A 26,956-nucleotide genomic window follows, 5' to 3' on the forward strand; every position below is an offset into this window, starting at 1 on the left:
CATAACTCAAACATTGCAGCGCTTCAGCTCCTACAATAATGTATCGACTAGCTCACATACAGTTAATGTTATTGTCCATGTAAAGGCTTTGGTCCAAACAAAATCACACAAAAAGCCGGCTACACACAGATCTTACCCCCCGTCTTGGCAATGATCTGGAGATCTGCAGATAGAGGTCCATCGCCCACCGACGTGTAGGCCAGGACCTTAATGTAATAGGTCTTGTTAGGGATGAGGCCTTGAATGGTGAGGAAGTTTGACCCACGCACTATCTGCTTCTCCCACAAGTTGACGTGCTGGGCAGAGTCCATGGTGTAGTACACACGGTAGCCCATAATCTGCCCATTGGCCTCCTCTGGTTCGTCCCAGTGGATAATTGCTGTGGTGGCGCTGAGCATACGACCCCTGACCTGCCTGGGCGCCGTGCTAGGTGCCTGCTCGGCCGTCTTGGCTTCGATGCCATCGCTGGGCGGCCCACGCCCGATGTTGTTCACCGCCACCACTCGGAACTCGTAGTCCGAGTAGGGACTGAGGCCACCCACGCTGTATCGAGTGGTGGCCACGCCGTCGATCTCCTTGTATGTGTCCTCTGAGATCTTGGACTTGTGCTGGATGATGTAGTAGGAGACAGGCTCAGGGTTGCCTGAGTCCCACGTCAGCGTGATGCTGGTGGCCGTGCGCTCCGTCACCAAGGGAATGCCGGGCGGCTTTGGCAATGCTGGAATAACAAACAAATAAGATATGATTTAAAATATGCATGCTCAATATACATGGTTAATCTACAAATGACTATAATGTACAAATAACAGTTGTGGGCCAAACACTAGGCCCAATTCCTGTGGAATAACACCGCTATTTATTTGTTATAAAGAAGAGAATATTGGTGACTTATTGGTGACTTATCCAAGGAAAACGGGATATCCTCACTTGAAACACATAATAACTAACAACAGGCAGAAGCCTTGAACATTTCATATGAATTCCTCAGGCATTATCACATTTCCATGAATAGGCTGGCTGTGAATAGGCTGACGATAACAATAATAGCATTCCTACCCTTCATACTGTAGATTTATTTTCAGACTGTATATTATAAAAGGTCATATTTGTTTTAACCTTGCCTTACTTATTAGTATGCCACGTCAGTGCATTATAACCATATTTGAACTATTGTAAAACCGATAAAGGGCCAAAAGTCCTGGAAGCCTCCCAAGTACAACAAAATACGTGCTTTTCTCTGCTGTTACCACCACCGGTGGCATGAATTGAAAGATATGAGAGCGATGGATTCTCGTTATATGCCACCTCAAATGTAGAATCTGGAATCTCTCTCTCTAGTATGCAGCGGAGGAGATATGATTACACTCCGATAAGAACCCTGCCTTCTGAGAAGACCAAACAATACCCACTGTGCGCACACACACACACACACACACACACACACACACACACACACACACACACACACACACACACACACACACACACACACACACACACACACACACACACACACACACACACACACACACACACACACACACACACACACACAGGGTTCTTTGGCTGTCATCAGGTAGAACCCTTTTGGGTTCTATAGAACCCCAAATGGTTCTACCTGTAACCAACACGGGTTCTTATGGAGACAGCCAAATAAAACTGTTTTTTTTTGGGGGGGGGGGGGGGGTAGAGCTTTGGTGTTTAACTCCCCTGGTTGAAAGATAACCCTTTCACTGATTCTCAATCTAGCATCTAATGCACTGAGGCTGGTGTCAACACATCCCAGGCTTTAGGAACCCTCCTTCTGAGACCAACAAAACATGACAGGAAGAAGTAAACAGGCGCTACCTTTCACCGTGATCTGCGCCACCGCCTCAATAACCCCGAGAGTGGACATGGCTACGCAGGTATAGTTGTTAGACTGGCGGACGTCAGTGAGCTCCAAAACATTTCGCCCTATGGGCATGTCGTCCTCGGGCGTCAGGTCTTCGGCTCCCAGCATCCATTTAACGTAGGGCATGGGGGAGCCCACCGCCACACAGGTGATGTTGACGCTGCCTCCAGGCATGATCTCATTGTCCGTAGGCGGGATGGAGAACCGCGGGGGCACCCGGCGCACTACAGAAGACAGAGGGTAGGGGTAACAACTCATACAAGCTGCACAAGGCCAAGGTTTCCCATCAACGGCCGAGAAAAAAACAGACTCATAAGTTATATACACGGATAACAAATATATTTACCAACTTTCCAGAAATGTTACTTTTATATCTAATGTAATATATTTAGACATGGATCTTTTATTCTGTGATGGTTGGATGGAGAGTACAACACACAGTTGCACACACAACTCGGTCCAGGCCTAGCAGGGCTCGATGATGGGACTAGCTATGGACTAACAATCACAAACACCATGCATAAATGATACCATTCATACAGATATAAAGAGAACAGCACAGAGGAACTGGAGGGTCGACAGCATGCCAGAGTGAAGTGATCAAGAGAACAACTTCAATGCTGCGTTCTTCCAGTTGATGTGGCGTAAATGTGCCGCGTCACATCACACATACAGATGCTCCGTGGTGGAGACACACCCAACTATGGTACAAGTACATGGAATATGGTGCAACTCTGCTTCTCAGATCAAAAAAGTGGAAACACGTTCCAAAATAACCACGTTCGAAGTAGAAACTAAAACCAAATCAAAATTTGAAACCGATCCAAAAACAAATTGATTGAAAATAAATGATGCAGCACTATGCACATGGAAAGATACAAGGCCGGGTCCTGTCATGGGGGCTTGGGCTCACTGTCATGCAAACGGGAAGATACAAGGCCGGGTCCTGTCGTGGGGTCTTGGGCTCTCTGTCATGCACACAAGCACATAGCTGGCTTGGAAAGGCAACCATGTTTGGGAATTGGAAGGAGAGAGGAGGATTGAGAGGGAAAATAAATAGTAACTCAGACATACAAAAAACAGATATCAAACATGGGGAGGGTGCCTAGGGTTAGGCTGGCAGCTTTGGGTTGCTCGGAAATAAACACGACTGGCTATTATTAAGCTAGAGTTGCCAGGGCAGGACGAATGCACAGCGTCACTGAACAGATATGGGGAAGTGCTACAGTGTGACAGGACAGGACAGGGAGAGGCAAAGGAGTCATCTTAACACAAATCACAATGTTTTCTGAGGTTTGACTTAGGTAGTTAACCACACATGATTCAAACACACCATATAAGGTAAGAGGATTTAAGGGACAGGGACTGGAAAAGGGGTAGAAGAATACAGGAACTGGGTTTGGATTTTAATACATTTCTAGGGAGGAATGACATTAAAGGAATGAAGTCAGTGTTACTGCTTATAGTACTCAGAATGAATAAAGGCCCCAATAGACCAGTCTCCTTGGATACTCAGAGACGTAATGGTGGGAGTATTTGGGGAATGTTGTTTGCTCTTCCATGCGCCTTGGAAAGATTAATCACTCTGGTGCTTTGGCGGTGTACCTCGGTGATACTAATAAAGAGTGAAACACTCCCATCTTCCCAATCACTTTTAATTAAAATTAAACAAGCTTCTCTCTCGAATATGTGGCACAAAGATGAGCCTTGACTAATGTAATGGCAAGAGCCATTGGATTTTCTCGCTGTATGTGGCCATTAATATACATTAACATGATGTGATGTAAAACTGAGCGTTAGCTAAAATAGCATTTTTTGCTAATAGCATTGTTGGCTAATAGCATTGTTTGCTAACGCTACAAGCCTGAATCTACATGTAGCATTAGCGAACGTGTTCAACCGCCATCACATTTCATACAGCACATTCTGCTAAGCCGATTGTTCCTCTCCAGAGAGAAGGAATTTCAGAGAACTCCTTGCATTATTAAACACAACTTATAACTCGCTTAATAATTAATTAATATCCAATTGGATCACAATCCACCAAGACATAATGTTATCATACTCATTTGAATATCATTACATTTGTCAAGTCTTGCGCCTATTTCTCCAAATACATTATGCTTTCATCTCACAAGGCTATGCTACCTTAACAGCTGAGCGCTAGACCTCGCCACTGACAATAACAACAAAGGAAAATTTAGCTTATGGATTTAAATATATATATTTCTCTGATACTATGACGAAGAGCAATAGAGGGAACATTTTCATCCAGTCTTAGTTAGTCAAATGGCTGCTCAGTGGGAATTCTTTGCTCATTTTCATGTGCCTAGGCAGGCTGCAGAGTGTGGCAGCACTTCATTCCAGGAGCCTGTAGTGATAGAGGACACCCTTCCTGCTCCGGTGCTGCGGCTCAAGTTGGCGCTGTGCTCTTTTGTGCCGCCTGCCGTTGTCACGGCGTTGACCTGAGTTACCAAGCAGGAACACTAACAAGCTAAGGACACCGAGGGGTGGGGGCAAAGGATAGGGGTGAGGTTGAGAACAGAGGTGAGGGGGGGATCTCTAGCTTGAGCATAAACAGGTCACCATGCAAATACTCCCAAAGATGCAAATATTATCCCACACCCTCCCACCACACTAAAGCTGCACTATCCCTTCCATTACATGCACCACTTTTTGGACAGTCAAGCATTGTAGCCAAGACCAAGGGAATTCCTCATGGAAAAAAATGTACTGAGCAACTAAGCAGAAACAATAATAATACAAGGCTATAAATAATAATGAACCAAGGAGAGAACAAAACGAGAGAGAAAAATGGCACGCAGGTGCAACTACTGTACATTCACTTCATTTGTATTCTTGATATTTTTTATATTTTTTTTATGGTTGCAATAAATTAGTTTCTTTAGTTTCAGTTTTGTAAGGCGGTATAAAAGTAAAAAAACACCAACCTTCTCGCAGCTCTGAGGGATGTAGGGGGTTTGATGCAGAACACAATGAAATGAGGAAAGGAGAAGAAAACAAGGGAAACACAGAGAGAGTAAAAAGGCCATGTTCAAGGCGTTCAAAAGGCTACTTTGAAGGACCTCCTGTCACATGGGGACAGGGAGTCCGCTGCATCGCCCTCATACCCCGGTTTAGAGGCAGACGTCTTAACTAGCACCACTTCAACATGTTAAGCATTTTGAGGGTTGAAATAATTTGCTATGTTTAGCATATAATACAATCCTATCCCAGTCATGTGGTTGGCTTGTATCGAGTGCTAAGGATGAACATATATGTGCTATGTGTAGGTTGGGTTTTACATACAGATGTTCTGCATGTTGAAAATGTGAGCGATGCAAAAAGTCCTAATATGATATCCAGAAAGATATCGGTGTTCAATTTGGTCAATATCCACTTTCAGTTTGTTCCACCCAATCAAATATCTGTTAACTCACCATTATTCAGTATTCTAAGTATTGTCATTGACTGTGTTTTAAATGAATGATCTGTGATGATACTGCAAACCACAAGACTCGAACAGAATTAGAGATAATAGTTTTTAAAGAAAAATAGCTACAGCTGGCAATAAAATTATTCATATTAAATTCATGAAAAACTATTTTATTTAAAATAATAATAATATCCAATGGTGTTCAAAGATTGATATAAAAATGTAACAATGGCCTTAATCTTATCAGTAAACACACAATAATATTTATTACAATGGACTTAAACTATGTAATGTGACTTTCACATCGAAAGCCGAACCTCAAGACAGTTCATGATAATTGGAACAAAGATTTGTGATAGCTCAAGAAGGTGCTATGAAGGCCACAATACAGTGTTACCTTTCAAGGAATTATCACTTATAAGAAAATCATCAAATCAATTTATGTGCTGATGCTATCAACATTAACTTAAACATTAAAATTGTTGCAAAAACAATAGCTGATTTTCATCACGTAGTTAAAATTCATTATTTAGAAAATCTACATTTATCTGATGACTACATACAATCACTATTAAATATAATCTCAGCACTTTTAAAACTGTATTGACAAAGAGTTAAAGGTGTCCTTCCAATGTTGCTCAAAAGAGAAAAAAGAAAAGAAACAGAAAGATCAGAGAGGATCTGCTACTATGAAAAGAGGGGATTGGTGGAGGGGTTGTCCACCTGTTTCCCCTCAAGGTACATTTGGGAGTAAAAGGCAATTAGTAGGTAAAACACACCAAGCAGTCAAGTCATTGGAGTTAGACAGGAAAATTAACAGAAAGACAGAAAACAGAACACACAGGTTCAAATCAGTGCAGGTTGGTCAAATAGAACAAAAGAGCCATACTTACAAGTACCTCACTGGACATGAACATTTGGACTGGATCACTAACTCCAATACCCAGAATTACCCAGTTTTGAACACCCATCTCACCAGTTGTACCATAATATACCATACCAAATACCACTTTAATGTTTTCTTCTATATATTTTTTCTTATCAGAATGTGGGTAACCTGCTTCCAAAGGAGAATACCGTTGTTGTTTTGTTGTCACTTTCCTACCTCTGACGTATAGATTGGCGGGGGCAGAATAACGGGTTCCATCGTTGTTGGTGGCGACGCACTCGTACTTCCCCTGGTCGGACTCTTCGCTCTGCTCAATCTGGAGGGCCCCTGCGTGGGAATAGAAGGTAGGTGCCGGACACCATTGGTTTAGTGTCAGCCATTTTTTATATAGTTAACCAACTTTTTTTTTTAAACTTGCTTGCCTGGTCAGGGACCAACATGTTATTGAAGCCCCCTCACTCCTAGACTTGCTCTTTTTATGAATCGATGAGGGTACATCGTAAAATCGGCTACCATTGTAACTAGCGTAGAGGGATTTTTTTTGTATCTGTAGGGATCATTTGCACAGAGGATAGTTTACTTCACCATTGACCAACACAACCTTATTTGTTTCGCAAATAGGCATTCTTCTTGTAACTTGACAGTTTCCCCCTAACATTACACCAGCCTGATGTATCAAATGTGTGACATCTTTATTACATATTTTCTGTAATTATAAAAAGACTAGTTAGTATAACATCAATCATGGATAGTTTTAGTCAGATAGCTTTATACTATCAGGCCTACAGAAATCTTAGGGGAGCAAATAAACATTTAACAACCATGGAAAAATATTTAACATTTAACATTTACCTCATTGTTGACATCAGAGGATAAAAACCAACCTACATACATGTTGCAGGGTCTAAAAAGGCACTCAACTTTAATACCAGTGTGAAAATATGTCATAGTATAGCTCGACTTTGAGGGATAGGGGCAAGCCCTGCAATGTACAACATTTCACTGGACTGTCAATATGGGGATGAGTGAAACTGCTTCAAGGAAGCATGGATCAAACAAAAGAGGTTTACAGTATACAAAAGCAGCATAACAAGGGAGGACAATTAAAAAATTAATTTGGGTATGAATTTTAGCATATTCAATCACAGATCTAATATCAATAAAATAAATTTAGGACTTCATCTAGTCAAAGTCGGTTAGAAAAATGCAGCACTTACAAAAAAATGGGAAAAAAATGCTGCTGAGATATGTGAAAAAATACTTATCATAATATCGTTTTACCAATATATCACCCTCTGTCACAAAACTTTTGACATGCAGATCTTGTCCAAAGAGCAAGAAATGTATGTCGGCACAACTTACAACCTTTTGACAACCCTTAGCTGAAAAATAAAATGCAATTGTATTAGAAGACAAAATTCAAAATGGTGGCCTTGATCCGACAAGAAGGCAACCAACCACTGCGTTAGCTTGTGAAAGCTACAAAAGACACCCATAAAAATCCACCAATGGGATCCGCAGTGTGGTGTCATATGACCAGGGGAAAAATGGCTTATGCATCAATCACTCTCCAATTCCCAAACGGCAAAAATGGACCCGCCAGGTCCTCGCCAGACTCAACTGTTTGCCTTCCCCCAAACCCTGAAGAATAAAAAAACGTCAAAAAGTAAAATAGCCTTCAAACCCAAGAAAAGTAAGAAAAATAGGTGAAAGAGGAAAAAAGCACCCGGAGAAACTTTATCAAAAAAGTAGTTGTTTGGGCTTTTTTTTACACAAGGTACAGGAGAGGAAAGCAAATAGAATAAATAAAAAAAATAGGCTTGCAAAGATAGAAAGAATTCTTTGGGAGAAAAAAGCAGAGTAAAGGAAATGTTGTCTTCAGCATGCCTGCGTGATTCCACAGCATCTGTGCATAATTTTAGTGCTGAACAAGAGCAGCTAAGGGGGAAAAATGTTTGGTTGTTTTAGTTGGACAAAAAGAGGGACACATGAGCGCTATGGCCAAAAAGAAAACAAAAAAATGAAAGAACAATTAGAGTTTGAAAAAAAAGTTGTCATTGGATATGCTTCTTTGAGCCGGAGCAAGCATATCACAACTGAGTTTTTTGAAAAAGGCTCTTCAAATCAAAATTCAAAGGAGGAAATAAAGCATAGACAAAAAATGGAGATTGGATGGAGTCAACAGAACAGGACAAATAAGAAGGAAGGTCGATAATGGGAACGAAATGGGATTTGGAGTTGGGAAACAGGACAAAAATGAAGGCGAACGGGCGGATGGATGGGACGACAGCAAGAATGAATTTGTTTTGTTCATTCTGTGAACATCAGTTCAGCACTCTTACCTCTTATTGGTGTACCACCTGGGTGGATAATATGAATGCAAATAAGATTAGAAAGAAGAATCATTAGTAGGAGAAGATACAGGCTGGGGGCTTTGGAAGAAGAATCAAATTAGACTTAACAGAGTACGTAAATAAAGCGGACTAGAGGAAAGAGAAATGAGAAAGAGAGAGAGCTAGAAAGAGAGAGAACTCTGTACTCTATTGGCAAAAAAAGACAGGATTCATCTTAGGAAGGTATCATAGGTCAGAGAAGGTCAGAGAACGTTGTACAGTGGTGTGCCACAGGGGAGGTGCCATTTTGGAAGTGGCATGGATTCTGAAGACCATCTACTGAAGGGAAGGCTTGGAGGAGTTTGAATATGAGAGGGAAGATACTCGTTTAAGAGACCTGGAACCCTTTAGCTTGACCTCCTAGTAATCGCTAAACATCTGCTTAAATCTCTGTAGTGGTGGTAGGCTATACAGTATTGAGTGAGTGAGTGAGTGAGTTTGTGAGTAGGTGAGTGAGTGATTGACCATACAGTGAGGGTAGATAGGTAGGTTTTATTACTAAGGTGGGGGATATGGCATCTACCGGGCTAAAGCTGGGTGAAATGTGTGTGCTCTGGAAAAGGTGCCTGTATTGCTTATAGGAAAGCTTTGTGGGGGGAACGTATGTGTGCCACTAGCGTTATCTTTGTGTCTACACTAACTGTTAGTAAAATGCATGCCATGCATTTTATTAATAGTTATAACATGAAGAAAAATTAGTTGGGAGTGAAGTGTGCTTCAGAACTAAGCACTTACCAAAGGATTCTGTAGATTTAAATACGGAGAGAAGAAAGACAGCATAAAAATATTATTATATTCCTTAGGTTAAGTTACATTAGTTTTTTTGTCAGAGTTAAAACTATATCAACTCTACGTCACAGTTAAATCAAAGTCGCACATTAAAAAAAGAGGGTTAATTTACAGAGATTCTGTTAACAATAAGGTAAAGGAGGGTTAACAAGACATTTTAACAAAGGACAGCTGTGAAATCTGAAAAGGCAGGTGGTCAAACGTAGAAGACGAATTGTACCAGAAGTAGTGCAAAATCTCAAATAGGAATGCTAATAGTAAATATTGCCAGCCAAACTACAAGTTAAGTAACGCTAGCATATATCCGATGGATTCTGAATTTCTAATGCTTTACCGCATTAAAAGGAAACTTGGAATATTCAGAGGAATGGGATGAGGAAGTATTGGGAATAAGCCACAGGCAAAGAGAATAAAAATCTGGAGTCTACGTGGAAAAGCAGGGAGTAGATCCAGAGAGAGTCAATAAGGGACTGGGAAAGCTAGACACAAGCCTCACACACTACTGTGGCTACTTAAGACCGGAAAACATTCCGGAAGGAATAGGTGCCTCGACTTTTTCAAGTTTTTATTTTCTGTTTTAATACAACTGTTAGTTTAAATCACAACAAAAAAACGACAAAGAATTAGAAAAGGAAATAGCCTAAATGTCTTCCTATTCACTGCAATTTTCTCTTGGAGCCTTTAAAAACAACAAAATTATTAAAAACCACGGGTGCTCCTTTGCAAGTTCTGAATGAAGCCCAATGTTGAATATTCATCGTTTTTTGATAAAACAAGAGATATAAAACAAAAGAGAATGGATCCGTCAAACACTGCATCGAGGCAGTCAAAGGGAATCAACTAAACTTAACCAAAAGAAAATTAACTCGTCAGAAGAACAGTCACAGCAGTGAGCAATGTGGAAGTCAGACTGAAGCGGCAAAACACACAGAGACAACCGACGGAGCCATGACAACACCAGAGACAGGGGATGGGAGGAACAGACGACACACACCAGGATACACACACACAGTAGAGAAGGAAGAAGAAGCAGTAGAAACAATGCCATTACCTACAAAATCAAAGCCAAAGAAGAAGAGGAGAAGGAAAATGAGAGAACAGAAACAGAAGGGATTAGGGTACAAATATGAAAGAGTACTCCCGGTTTAGTTCTGGTGGCGGAAGTGACACCCTACCTGATCTGAGCTGCTTGATACGTCCATTGTTGTTGGTGGTGTTGACGGGCAGGAAATCTTTGAACCAGGAGATGTCTGGGTCAGGGTTGCCGCTGGCAGCACAGAGCATGGTGGCCGTACGAGTTCGCTCTACCACTTTCAACTGGGGACCCATGTCAATGGTGGGGAAACCAGGGGGCAGTTGGTCCTCTGTGAAAACCAAGAGAAAACCATAGCTGTGAGCTCATTGAGTGCAAGTGAGAGGAGTGAGAGAGGAGAGAGCCAGAGGAAGATGGCAGAAATAATTACAAGCAATAGGAGAGAGAAAGAGAGGTAGACTGAGTGTGTGTGTGTGAGTGTAGAGAATTAGAATCAACAGTAATGTGTGTGAGTCAGAGAGACAGAGACAGAGACAGAGACAGAGACAGAGACAGAGAGAGAGAGAGAGAGAGAGAGAGAGAGAGAGAGAGAGAGAGAGAGAGAGAGAGAGAGAGAGAGAGAGAGAGAGAGAGAGACAGACAGACAGACAGACAGACAGACAGACAGACAGACAGACAGACAGACAGACAGACAGACAGACAGACAGACAGACAGACAGACAGACAGACAGACAGACAGACAGACAGACAGACAGACAGACAGACAGACAGACAGACAGACAGACAGACAGACAGACAGACAGACAGACAGACAGACAGAACAAGGCAGTGGCATATAGAGAGATGTGTGCATTGTGTTCATACTATTGTCAAGTTCTAAACAGTTATTCAGTGACATCATACTATTTTCTGCTTCCATCTGAGATATACTTTGCTGAAACCTTCCCTTTATTTACCAGGCTATTATATTGACATGGACAGAAAATAAAAATAATATGAACATGGAGATTGAACATTTAGATAACCACTAGTCTCACAATATTCAGCAAGGCTCTGTATTTACAAAATGTGACACAAAACTTAACAGCTTTTTTAGACAGTTGACATTTGACAATGGGGTGTGTTTTGAGTATTTGTACTGTATCGAGCGTGTTTACAAGTGCATATTGGATGGTGTGACAGGAGGGTATGCATGTGTCTCTGCCACATTGCATAAGATTGTCTCTTCCCTGTATCCACCACAAAGTGCTGCTATTAGAAAGGGGGGCTGCTCCCCTTCCTGTTCTCTGAGATGCGAGACAAGATAACTACCGCAGCTCCAGCTCCTGTGCAAAAAAAATATAATTTTAACCAAACAAAGACAATCAAAGGCCTACATCAGCTTGTCTGGCCCCTTGAAGCTCTTAGCAGGAAGCTGACTTCCTTTCACAGTGAGAGAAGACTTACAGAGAGCACTGGGTAACATATCCCATCCAAAATGGCTATGGCTTTAGCTTTGTTCAGGTAGCCGCTAATGCTAAAGTGTTAATATGGAACATGGTTGGCATACCAATGAGGCTGAAGCACACCTTAAAGCTTCGCTCTCCCTGTTGTGATATGCCTAATTAGCGTCTTTCCCTCCCTTCTCTCAAACGCCACCTATTTGGAGTCGCTCTCTTCATTAAAGTTTCATGAGACACACTTCAGGCTGGAAACAGCTTTGAGCAGTCGCTGTCTCTGTGCAGCCGACGATAGCCGTGGCTGCCTTCCAATGATGCTTTCGGGTATCTGGCAGGAGAGGATACCTTGGTGGGTAAATCCTTTTCAAGAATTGGACTTCATTACAAATGAGGAACTTTGTTTTGAGCTTCTTAACTTCCCCTCTTCAAGTTAGTGTTCCTACCTGAACCAAGGTTTACTTTAACGATTGGATGCTATTTATGAGGGCATAAGCACAGAAATAGAATGACATTCTATTGATATTCACATAGGTTTGACTGTCAACTGCTAGAAAATCACCTTGGAGAGTGTCTTTGGGGTGGCTGAAACTAATTGTCAAGTCTTTGTGATTCAGAGTAATTGCAATTAAGGAAAGGGGTAAGGAATCTTATGACAACACTATTTCAAGTGTCATTAGCAATACATGTCACAAACACACAGTTTAGCATAAATCCTCAATCCAAGGTGTTACGTATGACATAAGTATCCTAAGTATCTTCTTCTTGATCATTGGCCATTAAGGAAATTAGGTATGCCCTGGGGGTTGGTCCTATTAAAAGTTTGCTGGCGTCATGTTTCCTCGTCCTACACTAAGACCCTCACTCTCACACAACCTTGAATGTGTTCCTGATTAGTCGATAAATACCACAGCTTAGCGCGCTACTAATTTTAGCTCCATTGCGGCATATTGAGCTACCTGTTGGGGAGACACTACAGGCTACGTGCACTCTATTAACATCTTGAGTTACAAATCAATCACGCTGATGGAGAGTAGTAACTGAGGCAACTAGTGACAGAGAGAGGGAGAAGGACACGAGAAAGAGCCACAGCGTGTGCTAAGAAGAAATACAAAACGTCCACTGTTGTTTAGTATGGAGTCTGTATAGTATGGAGTCTATATAGTATGGAGGCTATTATATAAAAAGTCACCACAAAACATGATCTCTCATTGCATGGTAATTACCCATAGCTGAAGGCAGGGATTTGGTATCAGATAAGGCTTTAAAATGTGAATCTTGGATACTCATGCAGGCCGAAATGATCAGGAGTCTGGTTATTAGTCAAATGACTTACTTTTAGTTGTTAACAACAATTATGAGAATAAGTTATGAGAAAAATAACCTATTTAGGGAGCCTAACATTAACATTTCTCACACAAATATGTAATACTTAAAAACTATTTAGAAAAATGCCACCTCTCATGACTTAGGGGCATACAGATAAGAATGCTGGGCAAGAAGAACGCCTTAAAAGCTTAGCTTTGCGGATTAATACATCAAATGTGACAATAAATCTACTGGTTACAGCCGTTGCCCACACTGCATAAAAGAAACAGGAAACGGTTTTAGATCCCAAGTAAAAAGAAAAAGAAGACAGGAAAAAAAAGAAAAGGACGGTACATTTCTCTTTCATAAAAAGAACCTCTGTGTTAAAGTGCCATTAAAGAAATAGACTAATGAAAGAGAATGGGTTTGCAGAGGTGTTTCGTTTGAAAGGAGGGAGAGGAGGAGGAGGAGGAATTAATTGTGTGAGGTAGCTCCCACTCCCGAGCCTCCCACAGCCCGTTGCAAGGTCGAACGGAAAAATCAGTTGATTTCTAAAGCGAATCAAAAGCTACCTGCTGGAACACAATACCCAGGAACATGCCTCGGAATATGGACGCATGTTGACTATCATAATGGGATGTGACAATCTGTGCAGCCTAAAAAACAACTCTGTAGAAAAGTACAATGTATCGTTGAAGGAACAAAAAGGTGCTCAGGAGATCATAATTTAGCCTTTCTTTGAGCAATCAAAGTTGCTCTCGTGCTGGGCAAAAGCAATAGCCTTGGAAAGTCTGCTCCATAGTCTACATGTTTAAATATATCCACTGTAAGGTCTTTGTCAGAATTATATTGTTTGACACCATATCAACTAAGTTTGAGAGATCTAAGGTATGTCATACCATGTTTCTTTCATGTCAGACAAACCGCTGTATTGCCTGTTCAATTTGTTGCCTATGATGCTGTCTTGTAGACTACGATGTTACAGTATCCACTACACGTTGCACAATTTGAAGTTAAGTAATGTTCAAGGATGCCTTGGCATCCCTGTCATTTCCCTTTGGTTCAACTCCAATAACATATGGGCAGCTGAGACTGCTGTATTGGTCAGTCTGAAACCAATGATCTGGTAACAAAACGTTTTCTGGCCTTTTGAACACATTCCTGCGGACCTCACAATATGATTTACAGTCCTTTTGTGCAGTCGTGTTCCTCCAGAACAGCTAAGAAGTCATGACATCAGCTGTGAGGTATCTGCAGACACTGCCCAACCATAACTCTAAAACTACACTAGGTGATATAAAAATATCTTACCACAGTCCCTTTTCGCCTTCCTCTGCCACTCCCAGTACATTCGTTTACCTCACAGAATAAACTAGCATTGCGCTAATAAATAAAGGAGGAAATTAAACACCTTTCCTCCACTTCTGGTGTGATTAACAACTCAAATCGTCCGAAGTTGCGGCAGCATTTTCTTCAGGAGGCCGAGAGAACCAAATTAAACAAGAGTAATCGCTAGTTAATTTATGTGGCAGACCTGATGTTTGTTGTATGCCTATTTGAAAAACTGTGGAGTTATTGACAAAACAAATAATAAACAATTAATTAATTGGGTTTTCAACTTGCGGTTACATAAATGATCAACCTGGGCTAATTCATTACCACTCAGGGAACTATTGGCTGTTTCCTGTGATAGAATTGGAAATTGGATAAGTTTTAATTTGTGTTTGTGTGTGTGCATGCTTGTGTAGCACATGGGGATGTGTAAAACGTACTATTCAGCCTGAGGCGTCCCCATTTCCGCCAGTGATTAGCTAGCTTTTTGCGTGTCGCCGACTGGTAAGACGCTTCAGGAGGGTGGTCACGTGTGCTAGCAAAGCAGAGGTCCCGAGTTCGCTAGGTATGGGCTGAATCGGGAGGAAGTGGTACTCGCTAAGCAAGCAGCATGATGTCCTTTACACTTGTATGTGCTAATGTCTGTGAGTGGGTTCTCTGTGTGTCTGAGTACAGCATGCATGACATCACCATTCCGTGTGGATTGAAGTAAAACGTGAAATGCAGCATAAAGGGGCCTCTGTGTGGTTTCTTTTTCACGTCACTGGAAGAAAAAAACCTGAAAGCTCAAGGACAGTTTCGGACAAGGGAAGTTTTATAACTTTGCTCAAGACCGTACTGTATTCAACAATGGATCTACACACTAAATGAGATGGAGGGGAGTAATGCTGAAGTCACCTTCGAAAGAACTGCTGAGCACTGGTGCTTGATATAAAAGGACTCCCAATGACAATTTGCACACATTAACCAGTCAGGCCATCAGGCACTATATGAACCTGGTGCCAAGTATGCGAGGGTAGGAAAAAAAGAGATTGGCTCAAATAGTACCTCAGTGAGCATATTTTCACAAAATACATGAGGTCATTGGACATAAGCTCAGGCTATTAGCAAATGATGTCTATCGTTCACTCTTATGTCTCCGCAGTGTCTCCCTAACAACATGCTTCTCCACAATGACACGGGTAGCCATACAAGTATATTAAAAAAAACAATAATTTGATAACACTAACCAGCCCTGTAAATGTCTCAACTGCTACCACCAAACCCCTCTCCCCTAACCCCAAAGAACTCTCAGAAAACACGCTGGCATGACACCCCCTTTGCACAGTCATGTAATTACAACAGACAAACATAAGTAATATTCTCCTTGGGAGGACCGCTAATTAAATCTGGCTAATTGAGTCTCGACAGACCAGACTAACATTTGGGATGTGATTAGTTACTGTTTACCCGACCAACTTAGCCCAGTTTGCGTAATGGTGTATAGAGGGAGAGAAGAGGGGGAACCCTGTTTACAGAACGTTGAGGGCCTAATGTGGTTATCTCGACGGGAAGCGATTCATTAGCACAGCGAGGTGACAGTGCAGCTGAACCAAGGGGCTGAATGTCTAGTTCTGCCACTTGATATTTGCTCAACGTTGACAGAAGATTTACAGAACGATTATAAACCACTTCTTTGACAGACAGCTTCCTGTTGACACACCAAAGACTTGACCTGGGGAGAGGAAGTCAGGAAGAGTGCACTTCCTGTGTGACATTCTTTGTCACCCTCACATGATCCTGACTAGAATATTGGTTTGTGGAATATTTTGTAAATCTATCAGTCAACACTTCTAATACAGCGATGGTGGGGCATAGGTTTCCATATATCACATTGCATTCAACTCCAAAATTACCTAATAGGTACAAAGGGATGTGAGGAAAGGAAAAAGCATTTGCTGCGGTGCGGTGTACTCTCCCCCCCAAAAAATGAATCCATAAAGACATAAACCTTTCTGGTCACATTCCGGCTTTAATTTCGTGCCTGCCGCACGGGAATTGGATCCAGTCAGGTCTTTTTTCCCCCCAGGCGGAACAAAACTTTTCACCCCAGGCTTGAGGTTATTCTTCTGGGAAAATCCCTGCAGGCCATAATAAGATATATTTGTTGGACGTTTTTGAGCGGATACAATCTACTTAAAGAGGCTGTCACAGGTCAGTTGCTGTGGCGCCACGCAGGAGAAAGAGCGTGCTGAGATGCATTGTCGTTTGGGAATCCCTCCTGCCTGAAAATGGCGGATTATCGGAATGCTGGAATGTCGGTGGAGGAACTCTTCAAGTATGACACCCATCCGTTTAAAATGTCTCACTCCTTTTAGCTTTGTTGTACAGCATGCTCAGCTTAGGATGCGCTCTTAGTCTTCTTCTCGGTGTTCGCGAGATAAGGTTTTTCAGCCAGCACAAAAAGCCCACAAAACATTTTCCTTTTAAATGTGACAGTAAACTATTTTCTTTCCCTCTTAAATGCCACAGCAGCGTCAACCACAGCCGTTTCTTCTCGCAGTATAGCGTGTAATGTGCAGTTAAGGCACACTGATTAGAAATGTATCTGCTATCAAAGCGCCAAATAAATGAAGCAACAGCCTGGAAGAATTTCCCCAGGTTAGTAATGTTAACCAACTGTCTCTTTTGCTCCTGTAACACTCCTCCAATGACAATTGAGTTCGGCCTGGCTTGCTGATTGGGCATTCATTGTAAATGGGTTCTAATTAAGAATTGGTTGCTTTATGGTCTTGGACAATAGTGACCTACAAGTGCAGGCAACGCACACAGAACAGAGAGAGAGAGGGAACGAGAGAATGAAAGACAGAGTGCAGTGACCTCGGGTGAGGACTAAATGGAAATGGTCTTAGCATATGAAAAATGGTGCCGGAAGACAGGATAAATCATGTAATAAATCATCTCTCAGGACATAGATGAAGGAGTGAAATCTGCAGGCCCAAAAAATCTGCCAGAAAAGGCCATCTAAGGATGACTGGTGCCATGACGCACTCAGGACTTGACCATAATCCCAGGACACTGGCAGATGTCCAACAGTGTGGGACGTGTGGGTAAATTCCTTTTGACAAAGAGGACGGACTGTGCAACACTAACGTTATAGAGTTAATCTGTGCCAGCCCCTCTGTTTCAATACAGCATGTGACCCAGATGTTTACGTAGCAGTGTAGCATGCCTAGGATTTGGTATTCTTTTGTGATGGAAAAACAGTGTTTATTTTGTTTGGCCGTGGACTACAGTATGTTACTTGTAGGTGCTTAATGGTTGAGACAAACTTTTGAAGAAAAATAAGCAATGTTGTGTGGAATTGAATAGGACAGCTTATTGTACAATGACGGCATCATTCACCCTAATTTGACAAACTGTTTACATTTTCCATAAAGTTCAATACAAACATGTTAGTACATCAACTAAATGGCAAACCTGAATCCTCTTCAACAAAATGTTCCTCTCTCTGCACCAGTTCAACTGATGTATTCAATTATGTTGTTTTTGGCATTTGAGGCGGAACTGTTAATTATGCTTTTGTTTTCTCTCAAGCAAAATTACTCGACCAAATGTAAGAGTTCTTCATGAACAAAGGCAGACACTAATGCCTCTTTGTGTTAATCGTATGACGCCATTTGCTCTCCTTTTCTCTATCTCTCATTCTCTGTTTTCCCCTACATCTTTCACAGTCCCGTTGTTGTCTTCCCCCACGCTCTACTTACAAGGCGCAGTTCTCAACGCGGTAAAAATGTGATATTTTACAGTTGAGCACATCAACGATGACAGGCCTCTAAATCTACCCACCTTTGCTTTATCAGCAATGTACAGCTGGGTTGGGATATTCCAAAATGTGACAGTTCCACCTCAAAGAGAGCCTTTTGATAGACAGAATAGAGCTGTATTTCTCAACATATCCATCCATCATTTTATCCATATCCCTTTACAGAGGTGAAACTTGTCCCTGTATCCATTTTTGGACACTGAAAGTGCATTATGATATCACTCACATATTACTGAATTATCATGCATGCACAGATGTTTGACTGAGGAAACACTCTTCTCACTCCACTTCGATACCGAAGTTACTTTTTTGTAGCAGGTTAGGAGAACTTACGCCACACAGGTTAGGAGAATTAACCTAGCAGGTTAGGCGACTGAGGTTAAGGTTAGGAAAAGTTTCAAGGGTTAGCAAAAATTGCTTTGTATTGCTTGAAAATAGTTTGTCCATGTTTGACTGTGATTTAAATTAGCTTCTTTGAAACAGGAAATAGGGCGACAGGATAAGAGAGGTCTTGGAAATTAGATTTCCCTTATAAACATACCCTTCCCGGGTTATTTTGGCCAAAGGAAATCTGCTTTAATACAATTTATATCTTATAATGAAATAAATTGATTTCAAAATTGATGTATTATTCATGTTTCAAGCGAAACAAGTGGAGGAAGCAGAGATTGAATAAAGGGTCTAGAATTGACACAATATAAAACAGTCATAACAATTTCCTACTGCTGACATCTTGGTTTCACGGGCCTTCTGTCTGTCACTGTTTGAAACAGGAAAGCTATCACCTTAATTATGCTTTTGTGACACACCCAAAATGTATGGTCACATTTTTATGTTTATTTGTGTTAAACAGATAATTGTTCATGTGAAGCAGGAATTGTACCATTTTTGACTTAATTTTTTATTTATTTTTATCACAACTGATAAAAGGTGTGCTGACGGTGTGGTCTCGATATGGACTAGGATAATGGTTGTGTGTGTGTGTGTGTAAGAGAGAGAGATTAGGCTTGAGTTCTTTGGCGTGAATGGTTATTGGCCACTAGGAGTTTTGCGATACTGATATTGTCAATCGACTTCTCTTTACTGATAGCACATCAGCGCAAGCTACTCAAACACAACATATCCCTTTAATACACACTGCTGTCCACAAAGGGCTTGTTTAAGACTCAGTGACTGAGAAAATTGTAATAACATGTATGCCCATCACACTGGAACTTGATCCGCCTCGATTGTCGGATTCTGTTGGATTCCTTGTCAGATTATAAACATCTCAATGTCACCTCGGACAGAATACTTGGAATGCGTCAGATGCAAGTGATGATCTTTGACCATCAATGGAGTCAAGTATCTCACGGAGGGGCTGGTGTAGCAAACCATGCAGAGAAACACACGGCAAAACTGCCACCGATTGCAAGGTTCTCAAGGTTGGGATGGAGCACTAAATATAATGCAAGAGAGCACACACCAAATACAGTACAAGACAAGTTCCCAAAATAGTATTTGATGTTTACATCGAGATATGTCAGATAGATCATGTGACTGAATTGGTGTATTGCTGCAGCATATTCATCTTATTAGGGCACTACATTTAGGAATTTAAATTCATCCTATACAATATCAGATGATATGCTTCACTACACATCACTCGACTTCATGACTAGCAACATCCCCTAAAAAGCTTCCTTACATCAAAAGGCATTAGATAACCGTCAAAGTACTAATATAATCATGGCAGACGCAATCCTCATAACCAGCACTTAGTAAACGAGGCACAGCATGCATGGGGGATTTCCCAAATATATAATTCAGGCTTGTACTTGGTAGACCAGTAAAAAGCTCAGAGAACACAGACTGCCTTAAAACACAGCAGGGTGCTTTGGGCTCCAGTCTTTTTTTGGGGGGGGGTTGAAACTCATTGAGTCAATGATGTTACATCGTGGGAAGTTATCCGCATTTGATAACATCTGATCGGTGAAAATACTACACTAGTGGCTTTAAAGCAAAAAAGAAAGGGCTGGGTAAACAGAATCTTCCCGACAACTGACATTCACAAATGCATGTGGGAATTGTCGGTGCTCCGTAATCCCCTGGGGATTTGGAAAGCAAATGAATAGTTCAACTTTGCAGTGAAAGCCCCTGGCCCAGTTACCTCGGCTGTGTAAACATCTGGGATTGGGTGACCCTGGGTAAACAGTATCAGGTATTTGGAACAGTGAGCCAAGTACAGCTGGTGTTGATAGTCATGTAATCGCACCATGCGTTGAGTAATAGACAGCATCTAGACAAATTAGCAGACATTGATGTTTGGGAAGCACTGATACTATGTATGCAGTATGTAACTGAGTTACGGGTGATATAGTTGTAACTGGTGAGTGTAGTCAAGGTCCTACAAGCAGACAGTAAAGGCAATTAAACCAATTGTACAGTGGGATAAAAATCTATTATTTTGCCTATTTCCAAGTGCAGTAGTAAGGGACTGTGGTGTTTCTACCATGCCTCCCAAACAGAGAATGGCATCAACTGTACCCTGCACAACAAATGTTCCTCTTAAAAATGATGCGGCTAATTTACAGACCACAAGTTAAATTTGTGAAAATCGCTGGGACTGAGTGCATTTTCAACTTCTGTTGTGTTTTTCACCTTCCATCGCCTGTGGGGTTGAACAGGATGAGTTGTGAAATTGTGTCCGGTCTGCTCATTAACATAATGTATCAGCTTTGACAAGAGGCTAGGTATCCCATTACAACGAGAAGGAGAGAGTGAGGGAGGGAGAGAGGGAGTGAGGGAGGGAGTGTGGGAGGGAGGGAGAAAAAAGGGGGAAAGTGAGACAGAGAGAGAGGAAGGGAAGGAGAGAGAGAGAGAGGGAGAGAGGGAGAGAGTAGGGAAGAGAGAGAGAGAGAGAGAGGTTAGAGGGTGGGGGAGGAGAAAGCTCTCTAACCTCAGCCATTTTGTCTCAGTGAAAAATAGTATCCTCTCCCGACTCGCTCTCTCCACTGATTGTTTCCTTATAAATCCCCTTTGAGATTCCATAATTCATTGAATGCTTCTTATTTGCTATTAAACCACACTCGGCTAATGCGTAAGATTATGGGGACTCTGTTGCAGAGTCAATCAATTAGTCATTGGCTGCTTTATTTTCTATTTTCCAAAACCTCACTCACAGAAGAACACTCCCAGTCATTCTTCATTCAGGATGACACTGAAAAACTTGCATTTAAAAGTCCAGGAGTCTATGTATAGAAAGGAGGTTTAAAACCAATTAGCTAACAATAACATGGAGCCTCTTTACTGCAAACTATTATGGATTACAAAGGGAAACCCAGCCGCGAGCTGTCCGGTGGTACAAACCTATCAGACTACCTAGATACCTTCTATGCTCGCTTCGAGGCAAGCAACACTGAACCATGCATGGGAGCACCAGCCGTTCCGGATGACAGTTTGATAAAAGCTCTCCGTAGCCAATGTGAATAAGACCTTTTAAACAGGTTCATTCACAAGGCCGCAGGGCCAGATGGATTACCAGGATGCGTACTAAGAGCATGTGCTGACGAGCTGGCGAGTGTCTTCACTGATATTTTCAACCTCTCCCTGACCCAGTCTGTAATATCTACATGTTTCAAGCAGCCCACAATAGCCCCAGTGCCAAGAAGCGCCAGGGTAATCTGACTGAATGACTATCGCACTGTAGCACTCACATCTGTAGTCATAAAACACTTTGAAAGGCTGGTCATGGCTCACATCAATGGTATGGGCCCTCAGATCCCCAAAAAGTTCAACAGCTACACCATTGAGAGCATCCTGACTGGCTGCATCAATGCTTGGTATGGCAACTGCTTGGCATCCAACCGCAAGGAGCTACAGAGGGTAGTGCGTATGGCCCAGTACATCACTAGGGCCGAGCTCCCTGCCATCCAGAAACTCTATACAAGGCGGTGTCAGCCATCCAAGTCATAGACTGTTCTCTCTGCTACCGCATGGCAAGCCGTACCGGAGCGCCAAGTCTAGGACCAAAAGGCTCCTGAACAGCTTCTACCCCAAAGCCATAAGACTGCTGAACTATTTGCATTGACCCCTTTAGTTTTTTGACATTCTTGCACTGGCTCTATGCACACTCACTGGACTCTACCCCCACACTCATACATACTACACTGACACTCCAACACACATATACAAACACACTCACACACTAAATATGCATATTGACGCCACACACACATACACACTCACACATAGACACACTTTCACACTCTTCACATACGCTGCTGCTACTCTGTTTATGATCAATCCTGATTGCCTAGTCACTTTTACCCCTATCTACATTATGCACATTATTCCTCAATTACCTCAACTACCTCGTACCCTTGCACATTAACTCAGTACCGGGACTCCTTGTACATAGCCTCGTTATTGTTGTTTTATTGTGTTACTATTTACTTTTTTATTTTTCTAATATTTTCTTACTTTTTAACTCCGCATTGATGTGAAAGGGCTCGTAAGTAAGCATTTCAAGGTAAAGTCTACACCTGTTGTATTCAACGCATGTGACTAATAAAAATGTATTTGATTTTAATTTTATCTATTGAAAACTTTTTTCCCCACATAAATGTACGCAAAACGCTAGCTCTTGTCAATACCAGGACAAATGACTGCTCTTTTAATATGAGAGGTTCATTACGAGGACAAACGGCCTCTCGCAGAAATCAAACTGTACAGAACTGAACACTGCTCCTGCCAAGGCAAAAATCCCTTTCACTGTAGAATGACAGATAGGGAAGTGATGGGATTCCATAGGCCAGCCCCTCTAAACTAACCCCACACACTGTTCCTCTATGCCTGCAGTCCCTGTAGCCCAGTCACCAATCTGTCATGGCCAGTAGCTAGTAGATTACATCAGCTACATCAGCTGACAACATCAGTGCAACAGAGATGAACAGGTAACTGCGAAAATAAAGGAAACAGTGTCTTTTTTATTTTACCAGGCAAGTCAGTTAAGAACAAATTGTTATTTTCAATGACAGCCTAGGAAGAGCATGTTAACTGCCTTGTTCAGGGGCAGAACAACAGATTTGTACCTTTCCAGCTTTGTGACTTGAACTTGCAACCTTTCAGTTACTAGTCCAACACTCTAACCACTAGGCTACGCTTTCACCCCTAGGGCACAGGGCATTGGGCCATGATGAGCCAGAACAGCTTAAATGCACCTTGGCATAGATTCTACAAGTGTCTGGAAATATATCGGAGGTGTGACACCAATCTTCCACAAGAAATTCCATAATTTTGTGTTTTTTTGATGGTGGTGGAAAATGCTAATCTCAGGCACCACTCCAGAATGTCCCATAAGTGTTCAATTAGGTTGAGATCTGGTGACTGAGACGGCCATGGCATATGGTTTACATAATTTTCATGCTCATCAAACCATTCAGTGACCACTTGTGGGGTCATATCCATGGTAGCCAAATAATGGCCAAAATAACGGCCTGCTCAGCATTTTTATACATGACCCTAATCATGATGGGATGTTAATTGATTAATTAACTCAGGAACCACACCTGTGTGGAAGCACCTGCTATCAATATACTTTGTATCCCTCATTTACTCAAGTGTTTCCATTATTTTGGCAGTTACCTGTATGTGATGCCACTGCACTGCTGGCAAGGGGCCTGTGCATATTCTCAGAGCTGCGACATTCATAAACATGACAAGTTGGCCATGATATCCCTCTATTTACACTTAAGCACAGAGAGCAGAGCGAGGGAGAGAGGGGGGTAGGTAGAGAGGTCGGTAATGAGTGTGTGTTGGATGCCCCGGGGGTCAGTTGGGCTGAAATGGACAGATAAAGAGAAAGATGAAAAGGAGAGATGGAGAATGACGGACACTGGGGCTTTCTCTCCACAGGCCTGGCCAGGCAGGCAGGCACAAAGCTCTGTTTTGACTCAAATGCTCACCCAGCTTTGCAGACTGCACTTCAGCTCAGACAGATGTACTACCTTTGAGTGGTGGAGATCACCTAGAGGGAGCATGGAGGGTGGCGGGAGGGAGGGAGGGAAAGCTGAAAAGAGAGAGGTTTATAGAGAATAATAGGTAGATGCTGCCTCCCTCTACTGCTTTTTGTTTGTCTACCTCTCTCTTGTCAGAATGTCCTCCTGTGACTCCTTCCTCCTATCTTTACATGAGTTTGTCTTTTCATCCTTTTATATCCACCTCTTTCTTTCTTTCTGTCTGGGTGTCTCTACGTCTCTCTCTCCCTCCCTCCCTCCCTCCCTCCCTCCCTCCCTCCCTCCCTATGCCTCTGTTTAGGTTTTCACTTAGCATATTCCATTTGCTGTCTGTTACCCTGAGCGATGAATCAATTTTCCTTAGAAAACGGAACCTCATTTGTTTAGCGTGGGGTAAAAAATTCTTATTCGTCATCTTATCTGCCATCAGCACTTTTTCTGTTATGATAAGTAATATTCAGAGGAGGAGCAAAGAAAAAGAAAAGCTACTTCAAAAAATCTCAAAGCTATTTGCCAAACACAAATCAGAGATGCGAGTCTCTTTATTTTTTTCTTCATCATCCGGGAGGCGTACGCTAGGGAGCTCTGGTTTTAACAGTCCATCAACCTCCAATCTCTCCTTTTGAGCACAATAAACATTTGTAAATAAAGAAGATGTGGCTAGGAATACATAAACAGCGTAGTACTGGTGTTTCTTTCATAAATATGCTTTCCTGTCTGTGATGAAGCCCTTTTGAGGATTTCATGCTTAATGCCATGAGGACTTTCATTCATTTAATTCTCCTCATGTTTTAATGTGTCTATTATTGTACGTCTAACCTGCTCAAAATCATTTGGGCTATGTATTGTACGTTCTACTTTGAAGAACTGTATTTTAACTGTATTTAGGTGTATAGCATCATGTATTTGTGTGACATATATTGAGAGTACAAAACATTAAGGTTACCTAATATTGAGTTGCCCTCAGAACAGCCTCAATTCGTTGGGGAATGGACTCTGCAAGGTGTCGAAAGCGTTCCGCAGGGATGCTGTCCCATTTTGACTCCAATGCTTCCCACAGTTGTATGAAGTTGGCTGGATGTCCTTTCGGTGGTGGACCATTCCTGATACACACGGGAAACTGTTGAATGTGGAAAAACCCAGCAGCTTTGCAGATCTTGACAAAACCGGTGCGCCTGGCACCTAATACCATACCCCGTTCAAAGACACTTAAATATTTTGTCTTGCCCATTCACCCTCTAAATGGCACACATACACAATCCATGTCTCAATTGTCTCAATGCTTAAAAATCCTTCTTTAACCTGTCCCCTCCCCTTTATCTACAATGATTGAAGTGGATTTAACAAGTGACATCAATATGGGATTATAGCTTTCACCTGAATTCCCCTGGTCAGTCTATGTCATGGAAAGAGCAGGTGTCCTTAATGTTTTGTACACTCAGTCTATGTACAGTATGTTTAATGAAGTTTGGGTATTCCAGGTCTCCTGTAAAAGATTCTGAATAAATGTAGCATTGAGATAAACAATAACAGTTGATCTTTCATTGTATTCCCATGAAGCTCCAACAAGGAAAAGTAGAGATCAGACGATTACCTTACCCCTCCCCAGTCTTGAGGTAAGGAATACAATCACATCCACTAATCATTAACTTGTACATTTTGTTCCACAACACACAGTACCAGTCAAAGGTTCGGACACACCTACTCATTCAAGGGTTTTTCTTCATTTTTCCTATTTTCTACATTGTAAAATAATAGTGAAGACATTACAAATATGGAATCACATATTAACCAAAAAAGTGCAAAATAAATAGATAGCCCTATTTGGTAAAAGACCAAGTCCATATTATGGCAAGAACAGTTCAAATAAGCAAAGAGAAACAACAGTCCATCATTACATTAAGACATGAAGGTCAGTCAATCTGAAAAATTTCAAGAACTTTGAACGTTTCTTCAAGTGCAGTCACAAAAATCATCAAGCACTCTGATGAAACTGGTTCTCATGAGGACCACCACAGGAAAGGAAGGCCCAGAGTTACCTCTGCTGCAGAGGATAAGTTTGTTAGTGATACCAGCCTCAGAAATTACAGCCCAAATAACTGCTTCACAGAGTTCAAGTAACAGACACATCTCAACATCAACTGTTCAGAGGAGACTGTGAATGAGTCCTTCATTGTCAAATTGCTGTAAGGAAACCACTACTAAAGGACACCAATAATAAGAAGAGACTTGCTTGGGCCAAGAAACATGAGCAATGGACATTAGACCGGTTGAAATCTGTCCGTTGGTCTGATGAGTCCAAATTTTAGTGGGACTATCATTTGATTTTAAACAGGACAATGACCTCAAACACACGCTGTGTAATGGCTATTTGACCAGGACGGAGAGTGATGGAGTGCTGCATCAGATGACCTGGCCTCCACAATCACCCGACCTCAACCCAATTGAGATGGTTTTGGATGAGTTAGACCACAGAGTGAATGAAAAGCAGCCTATGTGGGAACTGCATATGTGGGAACTCCTTCATGACTGTTGGAAAAGCATTCCAGGTGAGTCTGGTTGAGAGAATGCCAAGAGTGTGCAAAGCTGTAATTAAGGCAAAGCGTGGCTACTTTCAAGAATCTAAAATCTAAAACATATTTTGA

At 41.8% G+C, this 26,956-nt stretch overlaps 1 protein-coding gene across 39 annotated transcripts in view; it reads right to left on the reverse strand.

Moving 5' to 3' along the window:
- The window catches only part of LOC139561502 (receptor-type tyrosine-protein phosphatase delta-like), a 600,941-nt gene that overhangs the window by 88,423 nt on the left and 485,562 nt on the right, over positions 1–26,956 (reverse strand). For 23 of the 39 annotated variants that reach the window (XM_071378643.1, XM_071378675.1, XM_071378670.1 and 20 more), the window contains 6 exons: positions 10,577–10,765; positions 8,562–8,579; positions 6,436–6,546; positions 4,846–4,857; positions 1,849–2,118; positions 137–718 (listed from right to left, as the gene is read on the reverse strand). In XM_071378643.1, the coding sequence (XP_071234744.1) occupies positions 137–718; positions 1,849–2,118; positions 4,846–4,857; positions 6,436–6,546; positions 8,562–8,579; positions 10,577–10,765 (1,182 nt within the window). The remainder of the gene's footprint in view (positions 1–136; positions 719–1,848; positions 2,119–4,845; positions 4,858–6,435; positions 6,547–8,561; positions 8,580–10,576; positions 10,766–26,956) is intronic. The other 16 variants (XM_071378677.1, XM_071378668.1, XM_071378678.1 and 13 more) reach the window with 3 other exon arrangements.

Source organism: Salvelinus alpinus, chromosome 31, assembly GCF_045679555.1.
Source record: "Salvelinus alpinus chromosome 31, SLU_Salpinus.1, whole genome shotgun sequence".
Lineage (NCBI taxonomy): Eukaryota > Metazoa > Chordata > Actinopteri > Salmoniformes > Salmonidae > Salvelinus > Salvelinus alpinus.